This window comes from Martes martes (assembly GCF_963455335.1).
Source record: "Martes martes genome assembly, chromosome: 4".
Taxonomy (NCBI): Eukaryota; Metazoa; Chordata; class Mammalia; order Carnivora; family Mustelidae; genus Martes; species Martes martes.
In genome coordinates, this window is record NC_137891.1 from 97,698,419 (window position 1) to 97,723,512 (window position 25,094).

Here is a 25,094-nt window from a genome sequence, read left to right on the forward strand (position 1 = left end):
GCTCTTGTCTGAAAGAGAGAGATTGAGAACTTTGGCTCTAGAAGCTCTCTGCTATAATATAAAAGGTCATCTTTGTTTCCATTATTCAGATGTCCTTTACAAATCCTGGCCACCATGGCTTTTTCCTGGTCGATGTATTGGTTATTGTCCAAGTCATTTATCACAGGAGATCAGAAGCCCAAACTCCAAGATGGTCTGAAGGCTAGATGGCTGAGCTTCTGTTTACCTCAAGCTATGAAGAGGAATTGTACAGGACTATCGATAATGTTATTCTGTATTAGCCCATCCTTTGGAGTGGTCTTTGATTTTGTTTTTGTTCCGGTGTCTTTGTGCCAAGGGGCAAGATTGATCACGTCCTGTGTATGGGTCTGCATTCTCCCCTGAAGGTAATAAACATTGTCATTGTCGGTCATTCTAGAACAAATGAGTATGGAGGCAGGGCTGGACTCCAGAGCATTTCCGTTGCACTCAGGTCATCTGGTCTCTGGAGCATGGGGAGGGGGGGTGGCGGTGAGGCAGGCAGAGAAGTATCCAGGAGAGGACCCTGGTGTAGACCCCAAGAGCAGTGATACTTGGCTTCTAAGTTCCCTCTTTGGCAATATCCTTCTCATATCACTAAGCCTTCAGCAAAGTCTTAACAAAACTTTCCTGATCTTAACAATCACTGTATGGAACTGGAGGTAGGATCAATCTCCAGGTTAGGCAAAATGGCACGGGGGAGAACAGAGGAAAATGGACATAACTGTGGAAGGAGAGGGCAGTAGTTTGGATCCCTATGACGATGACAAGCAGCTACCAGAATTGGTCTGTAGAACATGTAAATACTTCTTAAGGGTTTCTCAGGACTCCCTGGAAACAGGAGCTTGGTAAGATAGTAAGTACTTCTGCAATAAAAGGAGACAGAGTGCAGGCTATGGTGATTTGGGGCATGAGGTTTGGACATCTGGATTACAACGTATTCTTTCTAGTGCTCGCAACCCCCACTGCAAGGTGATTTTATTATCTCAGAGGAGAGTGAGGCTCAGGGAAATGCCAGCCTCAGGCTTCGGGGCAAGTAAGCGACAGGTAGGGCTGAGTCCAATGTCACTCCATTCTGCCACGCTACCTCCGTGAATAAAACTCCCTTGGAACTTCCTTTCAAGACTTCCAAGAAAGGCTCATGTCATTTTCTTTCTTTTTTTTTTTTTTAAGATTTTATTTATTTATTTGACAAACATATCACAAGTAGGCAGAGAGGCAGGTAGTGAGAGAGGGGGAGGCAGGCTGCCTGCTGAGCAGAGAGCTGGATGCGGGGCTCGATCCCAGGACCCTGGGACCATGACCTGAGTCGAAGGCAGAGGCTTTAAACCCACTGAGCCACCCAGGTGCCCCATGTCATTTTCTTTCTGCTCCACCACCAGACTCTGGGAGAGTAACCTGTGGAATAATGTGGGAAATGGCAGCTACAGGAAGAAAAGAAGAAAAAAACTTTTAGTAGAAACTGAAGTGTCTTGTTCTATCCTCTAACTTCTTACTTTCTCATCTACAAAGCAGTCAGCATTCATACCCATTCTCATATCCTGCTTTCCCCTTCAAATAAAGTTCTCTTTTCCCTTTTGAAGTCAGTCTTGTGCCAAGGCCATCTCCCCTCCTCTCAGACTTTGATCCACCTGCCACTCTCTTTACTTTACATTCCATCCTGGTTTGTTCCCATCGCTAGGCTTATAAACAACTTCTTATCTTCTCCATTTTAACCCAACATTTCAATTAACTTTCCTAGTGTTGTCTGTACTTCCTCATTCTCACCTGGCTTATCCCTTCATTTATGTCACCCTAGGTCCTTATGAGTATTTTAAGAATCCTTTAAATTATACTCATATAGGGGCACCTGGGTGGCTCGGTCAGTTGAGTAGCCAACTCTTGGTTTCGTCTCAGGTCATGATCTTGAGGTTGTGGGATCCCATCCCATATCGAGTTCTTTGCTCAGTACAGTCTGGTTCAGATCCTCTCTCCCTCTCCCTCCAGCTCAGACACACACACACACATACACACACACACACACACTCCCTCTCTCTCAAATAAATAAGTAAAATCCTTTAAAAAATGAATAAAATGAAATTAAACTCGTATGCATATAGAAAATGTACATGCATAGACATGTACAATGCAAAGAATCATCACATAGTGAACACATCTGTGTATCTGCCACTAGGTAAAGCCTTAGGACATTCCCAGCACCCCAGAAGCCCTATGGTGTTCTTGCAATCATTCCTTCCTCTTTCCGTCATAAATCTACCATCATCCTGGCTTCTCATACCATGAATTAGTTTTGCTTGTTTTTAACTCCATGTAGATGGAACCTTAAATTATGTGCTCTTCTGTGTCTGGTCCTCTGGCTCAACATCACGTGTGTGTGATGTAACCATGTTGCAGGCAGCAGGGGTTTTACTTACATTTTCACTGCTGTATAGTACTCCGTTGTAAGAATATTCCACAGTCCATCCATTTCACTGTTTAGGGACATTCGAGATTATTTCCAGTTTGAGGCTATTTCAGATCAGATTTCCATGAACTTCCATGCATGCCTTTTTAGTGTGAACGTGCCCGTATTTCTTCCTCTGTTTTTAAAGGAAGGAAGTAGTTTGGTTAGCACCACCGTAAAATAGGTTGGGAAAACTAAGGCACAATAATATTCAACCAACTGGACAAGTTGATCCTGAACAATCACAATACTTACACAGAGAAGCATAGGATACCAGGGAAGCGAAGAGAAGATACTTAGGGAAGAGATGTGTCCTTGCATGAGGGTGTAACACACAGAGAATAGGGAACAGAAACCGACCGTGTAATTAAGTACAAAATTGCATAGGCCCAGAGTACAGACAACTTTTAGAACCTCCTGGCAAAGACTAGACAGTTTAATACCAGGGCTGGATTCTCCACTCCTGCTCACCCACCCTGTCTGTGACAGAAGAGGTACCTGGAGGCCATTCATGGGAGAGGGAAAGGAGCTGTAAGTCTGAGGGTCGTTTCTATAGATCCCAGATGTATTTCTGGCTATTTCTTCTGCCCATTGCCTCCCACACTAAAACTGAGACTAAAACCTCTGTGAATGAAGACACCTCAGATGGACTTTGCATACATTCCACACTTCCCACCCTACAGAGGCCCATCTGGGAGGGAGAAGGGAGCCTGCAGATGGCCCACAAGCCAGTGGGGCTTATCAGATGCAAATTTTCATGTCTGACCACTAAAGCCTGAAGTCTCTGTGTGTTTGGAAGCCAATGAATATAAGAAGGGTGGAGGAGGAACTGAAGGGCTGTATGGGATTTGGGATTAGACCCCGAGTGCAGACAGCTGCAACTGACATCATCATTATCATCCATCATCATCATGGTCACCACCACCACCATCATCATCCCTTATATTCCTATCACAGAAGAGTCTACAAAGAACTTTCTGTTCCTCAGCTTTCACATCTCTGTGGGGGCCGCAGGGCAGGAATTACCCACGCCCCCCCCCCATTGCTAATTTGCCAGAGAACGCTCTGGAGGGAAGCGCCTCTCCTGTCCCTCCTTGGAAGCCCAAAGGGCAGCCGTTGGCTCGCTGCTTCTTACGGAAGTGAAACAGGGAAAAGAGGGAGGGACACGTGCCCTGCGGGTGCAAGGACACAGAAGGCAAAAGATCTGGAAATGGCCAGAGGCTAAAGCAGCTGCGGGGTGGGGAAAGATGAAAGGTGGAAGCGTGTGCTGACCCCGAGAATTCTGTGCGCTCTCGGGTAAGTCTGGAGCCACCTGGAAGAGGCACGGGTGCCCAGAGGGGGGCCCAGTGGGCACTGCCAGCCCTTCCGCGGAGGTAGGGCGCGACCGCGTCGCACCCGCGCGTTTGGGGACTGCGGGCTCCGGCAAATCGAACTTCCCGAGGCGCCCCACGGAGGGTGGGAGCGCGGTGGCGCCGCCCCCTCCCGGACGCGCGTCGAGCGCCCTCTGTCACCCACGCGCCACCCCGCCGGGGGGCCGAGGGCAGAGCCGGCCCGCCCAGGTGCGCCGGGGGTTGGCCCGCAGTCCGGAAGGTGCGCCGCCTCGTCCCGGGCCTGTGCCCTCGGCCTCCCCCCGCGTGAAAGCGAAAGTGCCGGGCCCGCGAAGGGCGAGCTTTGGGGGCGGGGCCGGCGCGGACCCGGGACCGGCGCTGGGCACTCGCCGGGCCATGGACGGGCTCGGCCGCCGCCTCCGAGCCAGCCTGAGACTGAAGCGCGGCCGCGGGGGTTAGTGCGGGGCCGGAGCGCGGGAGCGGCACGGACGTCGGAGGCCGGGCCAGTAGGCTGGCGGGGCGGGGGGCGGGGGGAGCTCGGCGCGGGGGGGCGGCTCCACCGGCAGTCCGAGGGCCACTAGGAGCGCAGGCTTGGCGCCAGGTGAGCGGGAGGGGGGACGCAGGTGCAGGAGACGGGGCCAGGCGGCCGCGGGGTCGGAGGTCTGAAGAGCGGCCGGGCCCTTGGGGGCGAGGGGGTGGTGGCGGGCCAAAGGAAGCCTTTGTGGGGCCCCGGGGCCACGTGTCCTTCCAGCCAGGAAGCTTGTGGTGCAACCGCAGTGTGCTCGAGGCGCCCTCCGGGAGCCCCCACTTCAGTCCCGCCCCGCCCAGCCGCTGGGCTCGACAGGAACTCGGCTCCCCGACGTGACCACCCCCACCTGCGGGCGGCGGCGGGGCGGGGGAGAGCTTGGCCCCCAGCAGACCCGGGACAGACCTGCTCTGCTGCTACCTTAGAGTGTGTTAACCAGACAGGGCATGCCTCCCGTGGCTCCTGACACCAGCCAGCACCCCGCTTCGGGCCCCCCAGGTGAGGGGAAAATAATTACAGGGTTGTGGGGTTTCAATTAGAAGTCACTGTTCGATCCCTTTCTTCTTAGCAGGGGCACTGGGCTTTGCAAGAACGCCATTATTTGTTCATTCATGTTTTTCATTCATTCAACAAACATTTATTTCGATTTGCTAGTAGCCAGTCTTGTGGCTGGGCAGCAGTAACCCTTAGATACTTGCCCAGCGGTCCCACCGACTGAGGAGAAAGTAGCCAACTAGAGAGTAAATTGGAGCCATTCCAAGCTGTCTAACATTGGCAGTCAAAAAGTTGAGTGAGACCCCTTCCTACTCCAGGCCTGGGAAAGGGGGAGATCTGGGAATGAGATCAGTGCCCCTTCTACCATCACTCCTACACACCCCCCCCCCCCCACCGCCCCACGCCTGCAGACCTTGCTGTTCACCCTAAACACAGGCTTCCAGTATCTGGTCCTTTCAAGGCAAAGAGGTCAGAGACCAGACTGGGGACAGGGTCCAGACTACAATGATTAGAACAGAGTTCATCCACTCTGGCACCCTTAGTGTCCTCTTTTCTCTGGAGACTTACTGGCCTGGTTTTACTGGGCTCCCTTAACTCTCAGAAATCCATGTGAATGGAAGAGTTCTGCTTTTTGCAGCCAAGAAGAGACCTTCCAGTTGTTTCCACTCACCCCAGCCCCCAAACTGGGCTGATGATTGCGCCTGAAGCAGCTACCTGGGCATGGGAGTAGCTGTGAGATGAGCAGCCTGTATTACCTGTTCTGAGGTCAGCCACCTGTCAGGCCAGGAGAGTGTGCCCTTTTCATCTTCCATACCATCCTCCACCTTTCTAGGGAGTTCCCCTTCTTCTTTTGCCCTTTTGTCCCCAGGGCAATTGTGTGATAAGAGGGTGTGTGTGTGTGTGTGTGTGTACGCGCATGTGTAAGTCATCCTGGTGGGAAGACGTGGCAGTGGGGGTGGTCCAGAGTTGGGAGCTGCTGAGCTAGAAAAGGAAGAGCCAGCTTTCTAAATCAAAGTTCCAGAAAGTTCCCTCACCTATATTCTAGCTGGGTCTGTAACTTTACTCGGGTGCCTGTGGGAGGAGTTTCCTGGTGCAGGAACAAGTGTAACCAGACTCCTGACTTCCCTGGAAAGGGTGGCTCCCTACTCAACTGAAAAACTCAGGATAGTAATTTCATTCCAGGGCCCTGGGGATTAAATGAGATGGCCTATATTAATAGGGTAGAGTGTTTTCTTTTCTGCTTTTCTCTTTTGTTGATAAACCTCTTTGAAAGGAAGAAGAAAGCAATCCTTTTCTGGATTTCTTGGGTTGCAGCCCAAAAGTCTAATAACTTCTTTTGTTTGATTTTGTGAGTTTTGCTGTTCTCCAGGCTCTCCTGATAATGCAGGAGGAAATGGGCTGAAAATGCAACCCAAAGTGTTTAGGGAAAGGAATAATTTCCTGAGGTTCTGGAACGATCAGTGAAAAGATTTGGGTTCTCAAAGACTTTTGCAAATAGGAGGCGCCCCACATTGGTGGGATGTTTGGTGTGTACTGCATCCAGAAGGTGGGAGCATAGATACGGAACTCTCATAATTCTTACGCCAAACATACTCTGTTAATAGTCCCTAAATAGCCCCTGAATTATTCTGTGCCTCAGTTTCCCCATCTGTATCAGGACAATACTTGTTCCTCAGACAGGTGGTGAGGATTGTGAACAAGTCTGCACGTTTTGAGTAAGGCGTAGCGACAATTCTGAGTGTTCTGGGTCATTGTCCTCACCATTACAGCTTTTGCAACATCCTTATTTACTGTGATTGGGGTTCTCCCCAGGAGTCATGTCTAGATCCCCGAGTGCTGGCTCTTACTAGTCCCACAAAAGCCTGGTCTGGAGCTCTTAAGAACAAGGCCGCCATCTCCCCATATTCCAGCAACCCACTTTCTGCCAGAAGACTGCTAATTCCTTGCTGAAGCACAGACACGGCCACCAAACCCTTTTGCCTCCTGGCTCTTAGCCCACAAATTTACTCATTCAGAAGTTTATGTGAGACTCCCAGGTGACTTAGTGCTATTTTTCTCTTTTCCCCAGCCTCCAGACACAGCCTTGAGATACCACTAGAGCTCAAGGGGCCAGCTGCTCTGCTCTTAGCTTGGGCAGTACTATTGACCTGACCCAACAGGGAAAAAAGACAGAGCAGGACTGGGGGTGGGGCCAGGATCACCTTGTAGCGCCTCAGGCTGCTGATGCAACCAGTCCCCTACTGTGGGCCACGGGGGGGGGGGGGGGGGGGGGGGATGTCCTGACTCAGTGCTTCCTATCTGGGAGGAGGGATTCTTTGCTGGAGCCCTGGAGTGGGTCCCGAGAGAGAAGTCGGTCTTAGGATATATTGCAGGGGGACACCTGGGGACTCAGAGGGTTAAGCGTCTGCCTTCGGCTCAGGGCATGATCCCAGGGTCCTGAGATGGAGCCCTTCAGTGGGGAGCCTGCTTCTCCTTCTCCCTCTGCCATTCCCCCTGCTTGTGCTCTCTGTCAAATAAATAAAATCTTAAAAAAAAAAAAAAAGAAAAAGAAAAAGGATATGTCATAGGTGGTGAGAGATGCACCATTGTAGGTCATCCTGACATACCAGGAACTCACCAGCTCAGAGATGGATTTGCTCTCTTTTTTACGTCCGGGAGAGGAGGGTTTTAAGGTTTGGATCGATTTCCACAACTCTCTGGCTAGAAAAAATTTTCCATGTAGGGAATTAATGAGCCGAGTCTATTTATCTTAATCAGGAGAGGCAGTGGCATGCTGGCTGTGGGGAAGGTTCGGTGCCGTGCGCTTGCTTGCAGTCCTGAAGTTCTGGAAGCTTCCATGTGCAGCAGGGGGGCCTCGCAGGGTTTTTTGGCCATAGTGAATCAAGTTGAGATGTGAAAGGTCGGGAATCAAAGTTACGGGAATACAAAAATCCCTGTCCTGGGGCTGGTGAGGTTCCTGTGCCCAGTCTGCTTGGCTGCTGCACATTCCTCACTGTCCTGAGGGTGTCCATAAACCCATGGCACAGTCCGCAGCACAGGATTCAAAGCCCTTAGCCTAGAAACAGCTGGGCCTTAGAGGTGTTTGCTCATGACCTTTTTTCTTGCCACACCCCGGGCTCTTGGGAGGAGCTGAGGTCAGAGCGGCAGTGCCAGGATGCTGTCTCTGTCAACGCGGGCGTTCAGCTGCCTTCCTGGGTCCCGTCACATCCTTCTTGCTCAATCATTGGGTGCTCAGCATGGAAGCCGCTCTCCCCTCTCTGGAAGGCAGCGTCTGGCGTGGCTTCATGGAGTTGTGGCTGGAGACAGAAGCGGCAGCCACTCCTTAGACTTTCTGTAGCCAGACTGTGTCCGAGGAAGGGGAGACGCTCCATGCCCCCCACAGGCTGGAGAAGATGGAAGGACAAGTGGTAGGCGGGATGCTCAGGCTCTTCCGCAGCCGGCTGCCTCGACTCCGAGCAGGTCTGGACTGGACTGCCCACTTCCTGTTTTCTAGGGTGACCATCTCCCACGGGGCTGTTTCCTCCTTGAAATCCTTCTTGCTTCTCTTCCACATAGAGTCTCTATAGCCTGACCTCCACTTGGTCCCCTGTGTGCGTAGGCCAGGATGCTTCCCCTATTAGATTGCAGAGCCGGTCATGCCAGCCATGGGGGCCAGTGTGGCCACAGACACATGGCCCTGGGACCTGCTCTGATTCAGGTCCATGTCCACCCAGGCTTTCCTGCTTCGGGTCCTGCCCTGGGCGCCTTTGAATGGGCCCAGTCTCTGCCTCCAGAGTGGCTCCCCAGTACATTTCCTTGGCTTCCAAATCAGCGGTTTCTGTTCTCCTCTTGGCTCCCTGTGCTTTCAGAAATCTCCCAGGGCAGGCATGAAAACCGTCCGGGTGGCTCTCCCCGTGCTCCGGGCGCTAAGTCACTGGGCAGGCTCCAGGGATCTCGGCGTCGGCATGGCGGCCTTGAGGGGCGACGCTGTCTGGAGCCACACAGACCCCTTGGGGCACGGGCCACTGAAATACCAAGTGGGCCTTGGTGTCTTGGTTTCAGGATCTCTTCAGGATAATCCAAGGGACCCTGTAAAGGAGCCAGAAAGGCCCCAGGAGCACTGTCTGCCCGCCTTTGCTGGAGGGCAACACTTCTTTGAATACCTCCTCGTGGTTTCCCTCAAAAAAAAGAGTTCGGGGCCTGACTATGAGCCCACCATCACCTACCAGTTTCCCAAGGTAAGGATGGAAGGAGGGGGGCAGGGTGAGACAGGATTTGGGTGTTGGAGAGGCGGTGGGGGGAGGGATGCCCTCTTCCCCACTCCACCCCGCCAGGGCTTGAGTCTGGAGCGCCCTGTGCTTGGTGCTCCTGTTTCCTTCAGGCCCAGCCCTGTTTCCTGTTATCACCCACAGAATCTAGGTCTGGCTTCTTTGTGAGGAACTGACCTGGGCTCCCTGGCAGAGAAACGAGGCTGGTTCTTCTGCCCCTTTTGGGGGGCCTCCTCATTCTTCCAAATTCTGTCCTCAGCCACCCTTCTCTGTAGAGAGGCCTGCCTTCCGCCAGACCTCCTGGCCGGCATCCCCTCTCTGGGGTGGGTGGGAAGGAGAGGGTGGGGCCAGCTCTCCGCTGGTGGGCAGGCTCAGTCTGCGGCTGCAGCCCAAACACCAGGCTCCTTCTAATCTGCTCCGGGGGTAGGGTCAAGGGTGGGGATGGGGCGTCCTTCTTGTGCACCCCAACGGTTCGACAGCTGAATGGGTCACTACTCTGCTCTGCTGTGGTAGCTCTCCCACATGGCCCTCCCAGGAGGCCAGGCAGCCTCTGGGCCTTTCTGTGTTCAGTGAAGCCCCTGGCTCCCTTCTTGCCTACGTGGGTCCTTAGGGTCCTGATGTCTAACTTGGGCTCATGTAGATTTGGCCTAGGAGGGGCTGTTTCAGCCTTGGGGTGCATCCAGCGCCAGAATGAAGTTTCTGTGGGGAGGGATGGTTAGAGGCACACTCTGAGCCACCATGCCAGCAGGAAGGCTTATCCTCAAACTGCCCTAGAGCCACAAAAGAAGTCTGCCAACCGTGAGGCCCTCTCTGCCGGCCGGCTGTGACCTCCACAATTCCCTGGTCTCTTCCTCTTCCTTCTAGAGGGAGAACCTGCTTCGAGGACAACAGGAAGAGGAGGAGCGGCTGCTCGGGGCCATCCCCTTGTTCTGCTTCCCAGATGGCAATGAGTGGGCCTCACTCACGGAGTATCCCAGGTAACTGCTCAGGCCTACGACTGAGGAATCTGGGACAGGGGGAGAAGAGTGCGAGCTCCCCGGGCCCTGTGGCTCCCTCCCTCACTGTCTACGCCAGTTTCTCACCAGCTTCCCTCCTGAAGGGGAGGGACTGGAGTCGACTCACTTATAAACATCTTGCCTGGAGTCCTCCAGGGCCAACGATCTGGGCCAACCAGGTTGACCTGTCAGTCACCTGTGTCCAGAGAAGGGCAAGAATGTCTCATCTGTCCTGGGAATGACGGTTGCCCCGTGTTGACTGCTTCTGGCCAAAGCTGGACTTTATGGAAGGCCTTTGGCTTCTGAGCAGGTGGTGTGGCAAAGTCCCCCTCAGCATCAGCCCTGGCATTTGGCTGCCTGAGTTTGGATTTTGCTTCAACGACTTTTGAGTCGAATGACTTTGGATAAGAACGACCTTCTCAGCCTCGGCGCCTTTGTCCTTAAAGAGGGGATAGCCACTGAATCCACCTCAACGGGTTGTTTTGGAAATGAAATGAGGGGGCATATTTAGAGCTGGCTACCGATAAGCACTTAATAAATTACTGATGTGATTATTACTCTCATGATTCATCAGCAGCTTCCGCTGCCCTCCTGACCCCCCTCAGCATCTGTCTGAGGCCAACCGTCTTCCTCTCTTAGGATCCGGTGAGTAAATGCAAACCACGTGTCTTCTCTTCCTCAGGGAGACCTTCTCCTTCGTCCTGACCAACGTGGACGGGAGCAGGAAGATTGGCTACTGCAGGCGCCTCTTGGTCTGTGCTGCTCAGAACTGCCCCCTCCTCTCTGCGGCCCACTGCGCTCCACAGCTGGGCTTGCTCAAGATTCAGCTGCAAAAGCCACGGCTCCCTGGCAGTGGTGGTTGCCTGGAGAGCCCGGTCCAGCCCCTGCTGCCATGTTAGCGCCCTCTGTACCCCTGCAGTATGGGGATGCAGGCCCCTCCTTGCCCACCCAGGGGACCTTTGCTGGCCCGGCTGTGGTCTCCGCTGTCCCCAGGCTTCCAACAGCTCGTCCTGTGGGAGGTTCCCACCAGATCCTCCCTCCAGCCTCCGTACCCAGGCCTAGCTGCCTTAGCCCCTGGAGCCTCCTGGAGCAGAGACGGGAATTCAATGATTCTTGGGTCTCCAGAGGCTTCTCCAAGTCACTTGTACAGTGCTGTTGCCTCTAGCCTGTCCCTCATCTCCACAGCACGTTTGCTCCCTCTCTCTGCAGACCCCAGATGGTGCTGGCGCTGATGGCGGCAGTGTTTGGCCCCTTCGAAGCCATCTGCTTTTGACTTTGGGGGCTGCTCTGGCCTCCCTGCTGCCCACGCCATGTACAGAACCTCTGCCCGGCCACGCCTTTCTCCCTCTGACCCCACTTCCCCAGTCCCCCAGCCCCCACCTCTGGCCTTGCGCCCCATCAGCCCCAGTAGGGAGAAGCCCTGGGGAAGGCGGTGGACCTGAGGGAGCCTCTCTGTCCCTCCCCAGCCCACCGGCCGTGGCCCTCGCCTCCCCAAAGTGTACTGCATCATCAGCTGCATTGGCTGCTTCGGCCTGTTCTCCAAGGTACAGGTGCAGCGGGATTCCCCAGGGCCTGCTGGGCCTGTTCAGCTCCTGGGTCTGCCTGGCTGCCTGACCTGTCTGTGCTCCCTGGGCCCCAAGCGGAGCTCTGCCCTCAGCACTGGCGGGCAAACCAAGGCAGAGAGGAGCTTGGGCTCGACTTGATTTTGGAGAAAAATGGGCACTGAACCCAGGGAACTGTCTCCCCTGCCCTGCAGAGAGCCCAGGCCCCACCTCGGGTCAGGGAAGAAAGCAGCTGGAGCGCGGGACAGCAGGGAGAGCCCCAGGTTAGGAGGCAGGAGTTTCCCGTTCCTCATCTGGCAAAGGCGTGTGACATCCCTCACTTCCCTGACTCAGGGTCTGGCGTGAGACTCGAATGAAGTGACAGGAGAAACGTGGAACACTGAGCAAATATGAAGGCAATTACCATACGGAGTCATAACATGCATTTCCGAGATTCCCTCTGACCCCTCCAAGGGCAGAGGTCTCTAGGGCTTCTCCTGCAGGAGTAACTGGAGTGCCACGACACCTGAGCAGGTCCTCAGAAGGGACGGGGCGCATCTTGGTGGCCACAAAAGAGCTTCAGTGTGCTCTGTCGCCCGCAGGCCCTTGGGAGGATGAGGGTGTGACGCTGTTGGCCTTTGCTTGCTGGAGTGTTCCTCCGCACAGGATTCTGAGGGATGGAGTCTGCCCAGGCTTCCAGGCTCCCACTGCATCCAGCTTGACTGGACATGGTGCCGTCATGGATGATGGCTTACCCTGGGAGGACTCCCGGGGGGAAGGCAGTTTACATGGGGTGGTAGGAGGAATGGGGACCGGTGAAGAGGGTAAGAGGAAGAAGGCGGCAGGTTTCTTGCAGCAGATCAACAGCAGCCTGGGTTCTGCCAGGGAGGAGAGGGGAGCAGTTGGTGGAAGGATTGGCTGGACCAGGGCAGGGGTTGGGTTGGTGGGGTAGTGGAGGGGGGAAGGCCTCTGCCACCTCCCAGTGGCTGCCTTTGAGCCTTGCCTCCCACGGTCCCGTGCCTTGCAGATCCTGGATGAGGTGGAGAAGAGGGACCAGATCTCCATGGCGGTGATTTACCCCTTCATGCAGGGCCTCCGAGAGGCGGCCTTCCCTGCTCCTGGGAAGACCGTCACCCTCAAGAGCTTCATCCCCGACTCGGGCACCGAGGTGGGTTACTGAGGGTGTGAGCCCCTCCCTGGCTGGAGAGGGCAGCCTCTGGGGGGTGCCGCTCTCTTAGTCCTGCCGTCCACCCTGTTAGCTGAGACAGACTGAGCCAGGCAGGGACCTGACAGGACTTGTTGACAGAACTGAAAATCAAACCCATGGTTTCTGATCCTCCCAAGCACTTCCTTACTGCTCAAGTCACCAAGACTTGTATTTATAGCGAAACATGTAAGCTGAGTTTCCTGGTGCTAGAATGGATGCTGCCCGCAGCCCCCAAACTGCCACTTGTCCCTATTCCCCCCTATCTTCCCGTGTGTGTCCAGTGTCTCTATCTGATGGCCTCCATGTGTCTTCTTATCATCCATCCCCTTCCCTGCGTCCCCACCCATGCCTCACGGTGATGCTACCGTTGCAGGCACTAAGCCCACCGAGGCCACAAGTAGGACATTGTTGTAAGCATCCCAGGCCTGACCCTGGGGACTGTGGAAGATCGGTGTGTCCCTCTGAACTTTGACTCCCCCACATAAAAATAAGGGCCGAGGCTTTTCCCTTTCTCCAAAAATAAGCATAGAATGCTTGCCATGCTCCAAGCTGTACTATTTGCTGGATGGAAAGTGGTGAGTACAATGAATGTGATTCTTGACCTCCTGGAGCTTAAAGTCTAGTGGGGGAGACAGATGTTAAATAAGTAAACACACAAATGAAGTACAGAATTTATAAAGGTGTGACAGTGATGAAAGGGAAGAAATGGGATGCTGCCTGGGTACATGATGGGAAACACACATCGAATTAGGGGGGGCCTCTGAGACAGAGGGAGGGGGAAGGAGCTCAGACCCAGGGGGGCCTGAGCTGGGAAGGCCCTCAAGCAGAAAGTGTGCACACTGGAGGGGGGCTCACAGCCTGTGGTCCAGGCTGGGGATGGGTCCGCATAGCTCTGAGCTTGAGGGAAAGGAGGGGAGGGGCGGGATCCGATGTAGGCAGGTGGGGAGAAATGAGTGGAGGCTGGCGGAGGCCCAGAACGCAGGACCTTGCGATTGTTCAGCGTGGTGATGCCTCCTCTCTCCAATTCCCCTGCAGTTCATCTCTCTGACGCGGCCCCTGGACTCCCACCTAGAACACGTGGATTTTAGGTCTCTGCTGAACTGTCTCAGTGTCGAGCAGATCCTTCAGATCTTTGCATCTGCGGTGTTGGAGAGAAGAATCATCTTTCTGGCAGAAGGTCTCAGGTGGGTCCAGCTGCCGAGCAGCTCTCCTGGGCTGCCTGGCATCCCTGGGTTCAGGGGATAGGCCAGAGGGATCTCTGAGGGAATCAGGCTGTAGGACCTGTGGGCTCACCCTCCTGCCTCCAGGTCTGATTTTGTACTAAGCCTTGTAGAGAAACACCTGTTGCAATTCCCCTGCTTCTGCCTCCAAACTTGATTGCTTCCTGCGCTTGAAGAAAGTTCCTGATTTATCTCTGAGCAGGGCCTGAAGTGTTCCTGGGACAGCTGAGGTGGAGACCAGTCAGAGCAGGTGCAGATGTGATGGCTTAGGGAGGGAGGGAGGGCACAGGACAGGGTGAGAAGGCTTATGTTGGTATGGAGGTCAAGCCCATCATCCTTAAGGGCAAACACATCTCATCCATCCATTATTCACTCATTCAACAAACATTTATTGTGTGTCAACTGTCTGCCAGATGCTAAACATCAGGGAGATGCAGACAAACTAGACCTGGTCTTTGACCTTAGGGTATGTAGTATCCTGTAGTGGTTGAAAGCAGAGGTGTTGAAATCAGCAGAACAGGGTTCCAATCCAATATATTCTTCTACCTTAGCTATGTGCTTCCCCTTAGGTCAGTTTCTTCACTTCTTGAAGTCATGGTCTCATCTATAAAATCAAGATCACGATTGTACCTTCCTCATAAGGCTGTGTCAAGGGTTAAATGAAATAGGGCACACATCAGGTACCTACCACTCTAGCAGGCACACACATACTTGTAAGAGCTAGCTGGGATTTTTTGGGGGGGGGTTCTTTATTTTTACTTATTTCATGTATTTTTATTTTTTAATTAGTTTCTATTAAGTATAGTTGACATCCAGTGTTATATTAATTTCAGGTGTATAGCATATTGATTCAACAATTCTATACATTGGGGCACCTGGGTGGCTCAGTGGGTTGGGCTTCTGCCTTCGGCTCAGGTCATGATCTCAGGGTCTTGGGATCCAGCCCCACATTGGGCTCTCTGCTCAGTGGGGAGCCTGCTCCCCTCCCCCCCGCCCCCACCTGCCTCTCTGCCTACTTGTGATCTCTCTATCAAATAAATAAATAAAATCTTTTAAAAAAAGCAATTCTAGACATTATGCAATGCTTACCAAGGTAAATGTAGTCAGCACACGTCACCATACAATATTATTATAATATTATTGACTGTATTTTCCATGCTATACTTTTCATCTCCATGACTTCTTTGTTTCATAACTAGAAGTCTGTACCTCTTAATGCCCATCACGTATTTTGCCTGTCCTTCTTCGCACCTCCTTTCTGGCAACCACCAGTTTGTTCCCTGTATGTATGAGTCAGTTTCTCCTTTTGTTTGCCTTGTTTTGTTTTTTAAATTCCACATAGAAGTGAAATCACATGGCATTTGTCTTTCTCTGTCTGACTTAGTCACTTGGCGTGATATCCTGGAGGTCCATCCATGTTGGTATGGATGGCAAGATCTCATTATTTCACATAATGTATAATAGTCACTGTACGTACCTCTTCTTTATCCATTCATCAGTCTTTCGCACTTAGGTTGTTTTCGTATTTTGGCTATTGTGAATAGTGCTGTCATGAACATAGGTGTACATATAGCTTTTCCAAGTAGTGTTTTTGTTTTCTTCAGGTAAACACCCAGCAGAATCACTGGGTTGTATGGTATTTCTATTTTTAATTTTTTTGAGGAACCTCCATACTGTTTTCCACAGTGGCTGCACCAGTTTGCATTCCCACCAATAGTGCACGAGGGTTCCTTTCCTCCACGTCCTCGCCAACACTTGTCATGTCTTGTCTTTTTGAGACTAGCCATTCTGACTGGAGTGAAGTGATATCTCATTGTGGTTTTAATTTGCATTTCCCTGACAATCTGTGATGTGGGTCGTCTTATCGTGTTAGGCTGTCTGCATGTCTTCTTTAGAAAAATGTCTACTTAGGTCCTCTGCCCATTTTTTTCCTGGAATTTAGGATTACTACACGAACACTTTTTATTTTTATTTTTGTTTTATTTTTCATTTTATTTTATTTTATTTTTCAGTGTTCCAAGATTCATTGTTTATGCACCACACCCAGTGCTCCATGCAATACGTGACCTCCTTAATACCCACCACCAGCCTCACCCAACCCCCCACCCTCCTCCCCTCCAAAACCCTCAGTTTGTTTCTCAGAGTCCACAGGCTCTCCTGGTTCGTCTCCCCCTCTGATTTCCCCCAATTCACTTTTCCTTTCCTTCTCCTAATGTCCTCCATGTTATTCCTTATGCTCCACAAGTAAGTGAAACCATATGATAATTGACTCTCTCTGCTTGACTTATTTCACTCAGCATAATCTCTTCCGGTCCCGTCCATGTTGATACAAAAGTTGGGTATTCATCCTTTCTGATGGAGGCATAATATTCCATTGTATATATGGACCATATCTTCTTTATCTATTCGTCTGTTGAAGGGCATCTTGGTTCTTTCCAGTTTGGCAACTGTGGCCGTTGCTGCTATAAACATTGGGGTACAGATGGCCCTTCTTTTCACTACATCTGTATCTTTGGGGAAATACCCAGTAGTGCAATTGCAGGGTCATAGGATAGCTCTATTTTTAATTTCTTAAGGAATCTCCACACTGTACTCTGCCCATTTCTTAATCACCTGATGGTGATGATTCTTGGTGCTAAGTAGTAGGAGTTCATACATTGTGGATATGAACCCTTTATCAGATTAGATCATCTACACATGTTCTCCCGTTCAGTAGGCTGCCTTTTCATTTTATTGATGGTTTCCTTTGCTGTGCGAAAGCTAGCTGCTATCCTTAATATTAAGTTCTCTGTTGACTATATCTCTGGGCATAGTCAAAGAAGGATACTGTCATGACTTGGTCTCTGCCTCTTAGGGGCTTCAAGTGTGAGAAAACTTGGGGAGACATGTGACAGAATGGTGGAGAAAAATAGCATGAAAACAGTGGGAGGCTGACCTTCTGTGGCTGTGTGGGGAAGGAGAAAGCCAATGAGATTGGTCTGACATCCCTGGTTCTGTCTTTTAGGGAAGAAGAAGAAAAGGATGTTAGGGACTCAAAAGTTAGGCCAGAGGGTCAGGTGGATATCATGGGTTTTAGAGGAAAGGAAGTCTGGGCAGGGAGTAAGGGCTGTGGGTTGAACCTTTTGCAAAATCAGTGATAACCAATAAGGCACTAGTTTTGAGCCAAATCCTTAAGGGAAGTGGTGTAATCTTTTGCTCTGGAAACAGTGCTTCCACTTTCAACCCTGTAGAAAAATGAGAACGTTCTGTTGTGGCTAGAGCTGGGGTTCCTGCCTTTCCCCTGAGATGAGTGTTCAAGAAGTGAAGGTGATTCCAGGTGCCAACTGATCTGGATCCCAGCCCAGGCTGGCAGGATTTGCCTCTCGGGTGCTCACTTTCTCCAGGGAGATCCCGAGACTCCCCAGTTCCTTCCCACACTGCGTTTGTCGGGGCCCTGAAGCCCAGGCAGGGAGGGGACTTCCAGGCAGCCTCAGCCTTGGCTGGATCCTCAGAAACCCAATCTTTCTAACTCAGGAAGTACGAGCTCCATACCAAGAACTGAAACAGGGTTTCGGCATCCGTTATTGGCCTTGGTTTGAGGCTTGTTTGGAGGAACGAAGAGCCATGAAGAGGCTGTGGAGAGGACAGAGAGCGGGGCTGGGTGTGTGTGCTGGAGGGCGGGGTGAGGAGTCCGCCTGAGCCCCTGACCGAGGCCGTGATCACACAGGGAATGCTTCACTAGAAGGGTGGAGGGCTCACCTCTCTGGGACTTTCCGGCTGGCATTCGCCGGGCAAAGGTTCCTGGAATCTAGGAATTTCCCAGACTAGCTCAGGCACTGACCTGTTCACTTGAAATAACCTCGAAGGGCCAGAGGGAGCTGTGAGATGTAAAGGCTGGGGGTGAGGGTGGAGAGCCCCGAGGAGGAAATGGGGCTTGGCCTCTCTGCTCTGCTCCACTGTTTACATGTTTGTCTCCTTAACTACGCTGTGAGTTTGTCAAGCCGGGTCAGCGCCTTGGACTTCCTGGTATCCACATCCTTAGCGCCGTGGCGAGCCTATAGATGGGCTCACCCAGTGATCTGCCTGGGTGAAGGCATTTCCTCTTTCCTCCTCTTTGGGGCCACTAGTTTTGTGCGGGGGTGAGAGAGAAGACTAACGGGGAAAAGAAAGATCAGAGAGAGAGAAGCCCTGTCTTTGATGAGAGGAGCCTCAGCCTCTCCTGGTTTCCGTCCCTCCCCTCCCAGCTACCCAGCAACCTGCACAGCTCCCAGACTGGCTTCTACGGTCCGTGGGGAAGGGGCTGTGGGCGCTGCGCAGGGGTGGAGGCGCGGGGGACCTCTGTGACTCGTGTTCTCTGTGCCCTGTCCCTAGCACCCTGTCTCAGTGCATCCATGCTGCTGCCGCACTACTCTACCCCTTCAGCTGGGCACACACCTACATCCCCGTTGTCCCTGAGAGACTCCTGGACACTGTCTGCTGCCCCACCCCCTTCATGGTCGGAGTCCAAATGCGCTTCCAGCAGCAGGTCATGGAGAGCCCCATGGAAGAGGTACGGTGTGGGAAGGAGGGGGCGTGACTCGGAGCCAGGACCACTGGAATCGGACCTGGGCTCTCTGCGGCTAACGGCGGTGTCACTCGGAGCAAGTTGCTTCACCTCTTTAAGCCTGAGCTGCTTATCTGAGAAATGGGGACAGTGGTTTTCAAGTGCTAGCTAGGGATTGGAGGGGAAATAACCTATGGAAAGCTCATAGCCTGGAGCCTAACATAATTGATGCTCAGTAAGCGGCTGCTTCCTCCTGCTGAACGATTTCCTTTTGGGTGTAAGTGGCAGCTCATGCAGGGGTCATCCAGCTGTCCTAGGTCAGTTAGTGCCAAAGGGCAGGCTCTGGGCTGTCCTGTCTCTCATCTGAATGGACAGGCACAGCTGGTCTATACAACACACAGCCCATTAGAATTCATTTGCATTCCTTGCAAGTGAGCTAATGTAGCCCTCCTACAAACTATGAGTCTTGAAAAATGCAGATTTATGTAACAGGAGTTATGTTTTTTAATTTTAATTTTAATTTATTTTAGAAGGGGTGTGTGTGCATGCAAGTGGTAGTGGGGCAGGGGATGCACAGAGGGAGAGGGAGAGAATCTTAAGCGGAGCATGTAGCCCGATGTGGGGCTTGATCTCACGAACCTGAGCATGATCTGAGCTGAAATCAAGAGTCAGATGCTTAACAGGCTGCGCCACCCAGGTAACCCAGGTTATCTTTCTGACTACCTCAGAGTTCACTCAGCCAAGGAGAATATAGGTCCAGATCCCACTTGATTTTGTCATCTTATTTCTTTGCAATGCCCCAGACACACCACAAGTGTCGGTTGTGAAAATGGGCATTGGTAGCATAAAGCTATCTCCAGTGTTGGAAAGACAACTCAAAACGTGCGCTCTGATTTGACTTGTCGGTAGCCACTTTCCGAAGATCAACTTACTATACTCTCAAGCTACGAGGATTCCTTAGGTCTGTCTGCATTGGCTAACCTGTACGAAGGGCTGACCAAAGGAAGAGGTGGGATCTCGTCTTAAGCTACTGAAGAGGCAGGAACCAGCCCTGGTGGGAGGACTCCTTCCACTTCCATAAGAAATAACGGAGGTCCAGAGAACTCAGTTGACTTATTCTAGGCCCCACAGGCAATGAGGGAACCTAGCACCCCAGACAGAACCAAAGCCCTTCTTATACAAAGTGTTGCTGGGAAGTAAAGAAGCAGGCTGTTTCCCTTCCTCGCTTCCTTGGCCTTCCCAACCCTCCTCAGAAGTGCTGAGTAGACGGGCCCTTTGAGGGAGTCTTTGCCATGTGACTAACTGGGTCAGAGTATCAGCCCCATGTTTGGCAATGACTTAAAATGTCCCAACCCTAGGAATTATGAAACGTGCTGACGATGCAGTTCTAGCTCCTCCCCCGACAGCCAGGCAGGAAGACACCCCAAGGCCAGCCAGACTGCAGCTCCTGCTATCCAAGAGCCTTGGCCCATTTTAGTCCTCAGCAGCCGCTCTGTGAAATGGGCAGGGGATGAGGAACGGGGGAGGGCCAGGGCCCACTGTGGCTGTGGGGGGATTCTCTGCCCACCAAAGCTCTGGAAGGGATTACTCCATAGACAGTAATATGGCAAATACTAGAAAGATTTGGGGGAACTTCACAAAAAAATTCTTCATGCACATTCTTAGCTCCCTGAAATGAACAGCCTTCCCTGATTAAAGAAAGGCATCCGAGCCTGAGTATTCAAGTGGTCTCAGGCCTGAACTAGTTCAGCTTTTCTCCCCTGATGATGAATGATTACACTGCCTGCGCTCTCTTTTGGCACACTTTCCGGTTGCTCTTTTCCTTTATTTGGAAGAAGGGAGCGTAGAAGGAGCATTCACCGTACTGACAAGACCAGAGTCTAAAGGAAAAGACAGGCCCAGCAGGCATTTAAATGGCCAGCCCAGGCTTTGGGGGATCCTGGTAAACCGTGGAGCACAGACCTTGCCTAAGGGAAGCAGCTGCCCTCCGTTCCATCCGAACACGGTCCTTTAGAAACGTCATCGACCAACCAGCGTTAGAGCCACTGACTTTTCAGAAGCACCCAAAGCAAACTTGATGTGAAATTTTCCAATTTAAATATTGGAAACCAACTCCAATTATTTAAAAGTACTCTGAGGCTCCAAGAAACAGATCGGCAGGTTGGAATCTAACCAGCAGGATGCCAATTTATAGTGTCAGGTCTAGACAGAGGGCCCCTCGGCAGTGATGAACTCAAAGGCCAGCCCTGTGTTAGCCTTTCGTACAGCCTGCAGACACATGGTCTCCTCACTGCCTTTCCTTCCCCGTTCCTGTTGCCCTTGGCACATTTCCTTCTCTTCCTATTTCCTGCGGGAAGGCCCAAAGATCCCAGGGAGTTTTTTTTTTTTCTTTTTTTAAATATTTTATTTATTTATTTGATAGACAGAGATCACAAGCAGGCAGAGAGGCAGGCAGAGAGAGAGGAGAAAGCAGGCTCCTTGCTGAGCAGAGAGCCCGATGTGGGGCTCGATCCCAGGACCCTGAGATCATGACCTGAGCCGAAGGCAGAGGCTTTAACCCACTGAGCCACCCAGGCGCCCTCCCAGGGAGTTTTTAAAGTTGGACTCCCAGGCAATCGTACATCAAGTTGTTGCAAGCAAAAAAAAAAAAATCAAAAGGTGTCCGGTGCTTGCCGAAATCTGACCAAGACGGCAGGGAGCTGAAGGCGTGGGGAGGACAGGGATGCGGTATCTAGAACAGCTCCATCTACGCTTGGAAACCAGTTCTACTATTTGTAGGACCTTGGGCGACTTCTTTGCCTCATCTGCAAAATGGGGATAGTGTTTCTCTCCACAGGACTGTGGGGAGGATTGAACGAGAGAAAATGTGCAAAGCCTATCATGTGTGCCATGTGCTAACCGTGCCATATATAGAAGCCATTCCTAGGGTCAGTGTTTCATTAAGGGAGTGACTGGCTGTGGTTTCCCCAGTTGCATTCCCTCCTACCGTAGCACTCCTCCTCCCTGTTCCTACACCCTCCTACCTTTTCCCAGGAAGGCAACCGGGGTTTTCCAAAGATGGTGAGAAAGGAGGGTATCAGGCAGGAAGGGAGAATTGCTGATCTTTTTGCCACTTGGGCTGACAGGTGCAGCCACAGGCAAAAACGCAGATGCTAAGTGCTCCTGGGGTCTCTGATGGGAAGAGAGAAAGCCATTCATTCTGTGTTTATTTCAGGTCCTGTTGGTGAATCTTTGTGAAGGAACCTTCTTAATGTCGGTAAGTATCTGGGCTCTGGCACCCAGCAGGCCCACCCCCAACTCCATCGCTCTAGTCCCTCCCGTGCTCCAGCTACTCGCACAAACTTGAAGTGCTTTTCCTGGGTGAGAACCCGTGCTAACAAGACCTCTCTTGAGGAGTTCTTGGCAAAGATGGCTCCACTACCAGGCAATTGGTTTTGGTGCTTCTAGATCAGGGATGTAAACCCTGTGCCACAGGGATGCAGGGGAGACTTGCTAATGTTTACAGTCCCATGGAAAGCCAAGAAGCAGCTTCTGTTGCTTCTCACCCACGTGGCCAACTTGGGGTGGAGGTGGGGTGTAAGTTCCATGTTCCCCTCAGGCTTGTACAAACACTGCACCTCCTCCCAGTCTGCTTGACTTCTGAGCTCTTCTCTCCTAGGTTGGTGACGAAAAAGAGATCCTTCCACCCAAGCTTCAGGATGACATTTTGGACTCCCTTGGTCAGACGACCAGTGAGTCCTCGAGTAAGTCCTGGGTCCCCCTTATTTTGGGTTTCTCCACAGAACCTGAGGGCGGGATTCCCAGCCACCCCAGCCAGAACAAAATGGACTCACTCAGCAGTCCTGGACTGGTCCCAGGGACCTAGATTCTAGGGCAAGTATGAGTGTGAGATTTTATTCTTCCCAAGCAATGTCAGAGAACCTGTACCCAGTCTCCCATTTTAATCAGTAATCATGAGCCCGACCCTAGCTGCCTCCCCGGGAGCTTTCGGCCTGCCTTGGAAGCCACCTGGAGGCAGGAGTGGGTGGTTCTTCTGAGACGGCCTCTGTGTGTCCTGCAGCTTCAGAACAGCTCAATGAGCATGTTTCGGGCCCGTTTGTGCAGTTCTTTGTCAAGACGGTGGGACACTATGCTTCCTACATCAAGCGGGAGGCAAACGGGCAAGGCCACTTCCAAGAACGGGCCTTCTATAAGGCTCTGAACTCCAAGGCCAACCGCCGATTTGTGAAGAAGTTTGTGAAGACACAGCTCTTCTCCCTTTTCATCCAGGAAGCGGAGAAGAGCCGGACTCCTCCTGCAGGTATACGGTGACAGGTCCCTATCATTCAAAGCCCAGGGAGAGTCCAGGTCAGGTGTGGCCCTGGCTCTGGAGGCCTACAGGATAAGAGTCGTCAGTGGGGTTGGACTGAAATAACCTAAAGCCTCAGAAAATGCCTCTCGGATGCCATTTTGTGGAAGTTGCTCTTTGTTTTAATCTGGAGCCAACTGCTATTAATTATTCTATTTGAGAAAAAAAAAATCCTATTTGTAGCCCCAGTTTTGGGCCAACTGAATACCCGGCTCTCCAGGGGCCCATGAGGACATGGGGGATCCTGACAGGAATGTAGGTGCGGCAGGGGAGCACGGGGAGCAGAGAGGTTATTTCTGATTCTTACTCCTGAATTTATCATCGTCCACGTGGCCAGACGACATGCCTCTAACACCTGTATCTGAACCCGCAGGCTACTTCCAACGGAAGATACTTGAATATGAGGAACAGAAGAAACACAAGAAATCAAGGGAAAAGACTGTGAAATAAGAGCTGTGGTCAACAGGAGGGACTGGACTCACAGGCCAGTTTTGGACTTTGGTGCCTGCCAGCACGGTGGGACTGGCAAGTGCGCCGCCTCCAGAATCTACAGCCTTCTTCTGAGTCCTGGTAACCAGGTCTTGCTTTGAGCTGGCGTCTTGGGTTTGGGATCCCTGGAATCAGTTTCTCTGGACTCTGGAAGGCTCCAAGCTCTGTGCTCACAGGGCAGGGCTCCAAGGGGCATGTCCTGCATGGGAGACGCAGAGCAGCAGACGGTAGTAGCACAGGCGTTGGGGAGCCTCCGAAGTTGCTGTGACGGCCCTCTTCCAGGAACCACTATTACTAAATCCTCAACACGGAGAGCAGTTGTGGCCCAAAGGCTCAGTCTCTCCACATAAAAAAGAAGTCTGTGGGCATGTGAAGCTAAGAATAAAGATGAATATCTCCTTGTTGTTTACGTGTTATCTTTGGCTTCCCCTCTGGGGAGTGTGGAGAACCAGGAGTACGAGGCTGCAGATGTGAGAGTCAACTGGACTGGGAGTGGGGGACCTAGGCATAGTGGCCCAAACTCTGGGGCTGTGTGCGGAGTGGGAGAACTAGGGGGTCAGCAGCTGAGCTTCTAATAGGAAGGTGGGGGACACTGGTAGAAATAGCTACAGCACTGGGACGGGGCAACAGTTCTTGGTTCTAGTAAGGTGTGCCTTCCAGAACCTGGGAGGAAAGGCTGCTGGCCAGGGAAGCATCTGAGGTCTAGGGCAACTTAAGGGTAAGACATTTCAGCTTCCAGAAGCCAGGGAAGAGCTCTATGCTGCCTCCATAGATAGGTCTGTCTGCCCATCATTTCCGGTTTGGAGCCTTCAGTTGTAGACATCCAGCTTCCTACCTGGTTATTTTGAGAAGCCTGGTTCAACTCCTCAGCTGAAGGTAGAGGGACTGTTTCTCTGCCATTTTTCTCCTTCCAGAAAAGAGTATTATAATCTTAAGAGTCCAAAGGAGTTTAGTGGTCACCTCAACCATCTTCCCTCCATACTTTTTTCTTTTTTTAGATTTTATTTGAGAGAGCGAGCGAGCGTGGCAGGGAGTGGGACAAGCAGATTTGGCACTGAGCACAGAGCCTGATGTGGGGCTCAATCCCATGACTCTGAAGATCATGACATGAGCTGAAATCAAGAGTCGATGGCTTAACTGACTGAGCCACCCAGGTGCCCTTCCCTCTATACTTCTAATGACAGCTTCTGTTTCAATACCGTGTGAGGGATGGGAAACTTTTAGAAACCTCTTGTCTTTTTCAGAACTTTCATCTTTTTTTTTTTTCTTTAAGATTTTTTATTTATTTATTTGACAGACGGAAATCACAAGTAGGCAGAGAAGCAGGCAGAGAGAGAGGAGGAAGCAGGCTCCCCGCTGAGCAGAGAGCCTGATGCGGGGCTCGATCTAAGGACCCTGGGATCATGACCTGAGCCGAAGGCAGAGGCTTTAACTCAACTGAGCCACCCAGGCGCCCCAGAACTTTCATCTTTTTAATGTGTTTATGTGCCCTGGCATTTTCCTGCATGCACTTCTCTATCCCAGATGCTGGAGAAGTTGCTAGCAAGCAAAAATAGAGAGAGATTTCTCTTTACTTCAACAGTATAGCCAAGAAATTGAAGGTTTCACTGTCACTGCTACTCAAGATTACATGGGATTAATGGAAACATGAAAAGTGCAAGAAAGCAGAGTTCTGCCTACCAGCTGAGGCAGTGCAGCTACTGTTCACCCAGGAT

At 51.9% G+C, this 25,094-nt stretch overlaps 1 protein-coding gene and 1 long non-coding RNA gene across 7 annotated transcripts; one reads left to right on the forward strand and one right to left on the reverse strand.

The window, feature by feature from the left end:
* Nucleotides 1-1,333: 1,333 nt before the first annotated feature.
* Nucleotides 1,334-3,850, reverse strand: LOC308341562. Its single transcript, XR_013966718.1, has 3 exons — nucleotides 3,734-3,850; nucleotides 2,433-2,597; nucleotides 1,334-1,442 (listed from the first exon to the last, which is right to left on the reverse strand). It is a non-coding gene; the product is annotated as an uncharacterized lncRNA (long non-coding RNA).
* DENND2D (DENN domain containing 2D) lies at nucleotides 3,631-23,783 on the forward strand. Of its 6 annotated transcripts, none has more exons than XM_080801600.1 (13): nucleotides 4,024-4,243; nucleotides 4,541-4,813; nucleotides 8,852-9,027; nucleotides 9,922-10,034; nucleotides 10,735-10,804; nucleotides 11,519-11,596; nucleotides 12,621-12,761; nucleotides 13,836-13,984; nucleotides 18,371-18,548; nucleotides 21,757-21,798; nucleotides 22,201-22,285; nucleotides 22,603-22,842; nucleotides 23,264-23,783. In XM_080801600.1, the coding sequence occupies exons 2-13, from the start codon at nucleotides 4,762-4,764 to the stop codon at nucleotides 23,338-23,340; spliced, it is 1,401 nt and encodes a 466-aa protein (XP_080657726.1). In that variant the 5' UTR covers nucleotides 4,024-4,243; nucleotides 4,541-4,761; the 3' UTR covers nucleotides 23,341-23,783. The 6 variants fall into 6 exon arrangements, with proteins under 6 accessions (XP_080657729.1, XP_080657725.1, XP_080657726.1 ...); XM_080801598.1 differs by lacking the exon at nucleotides 4,024-4,243 and adding an exon at nucleotides 8,046-8,269 and having other exon boundaries at nucleotides 4,780-4,813; XM_080801603.1 differs by lacking the exons at nucleotides 4,024-4,243; nucleotides 4,541-4,813 and adding an exon at nucleotides 3,631-3,757.
* The last annotated feature ends 1,311 nt before the right edge of the window (nucleotides 23,784-25,094 follow it).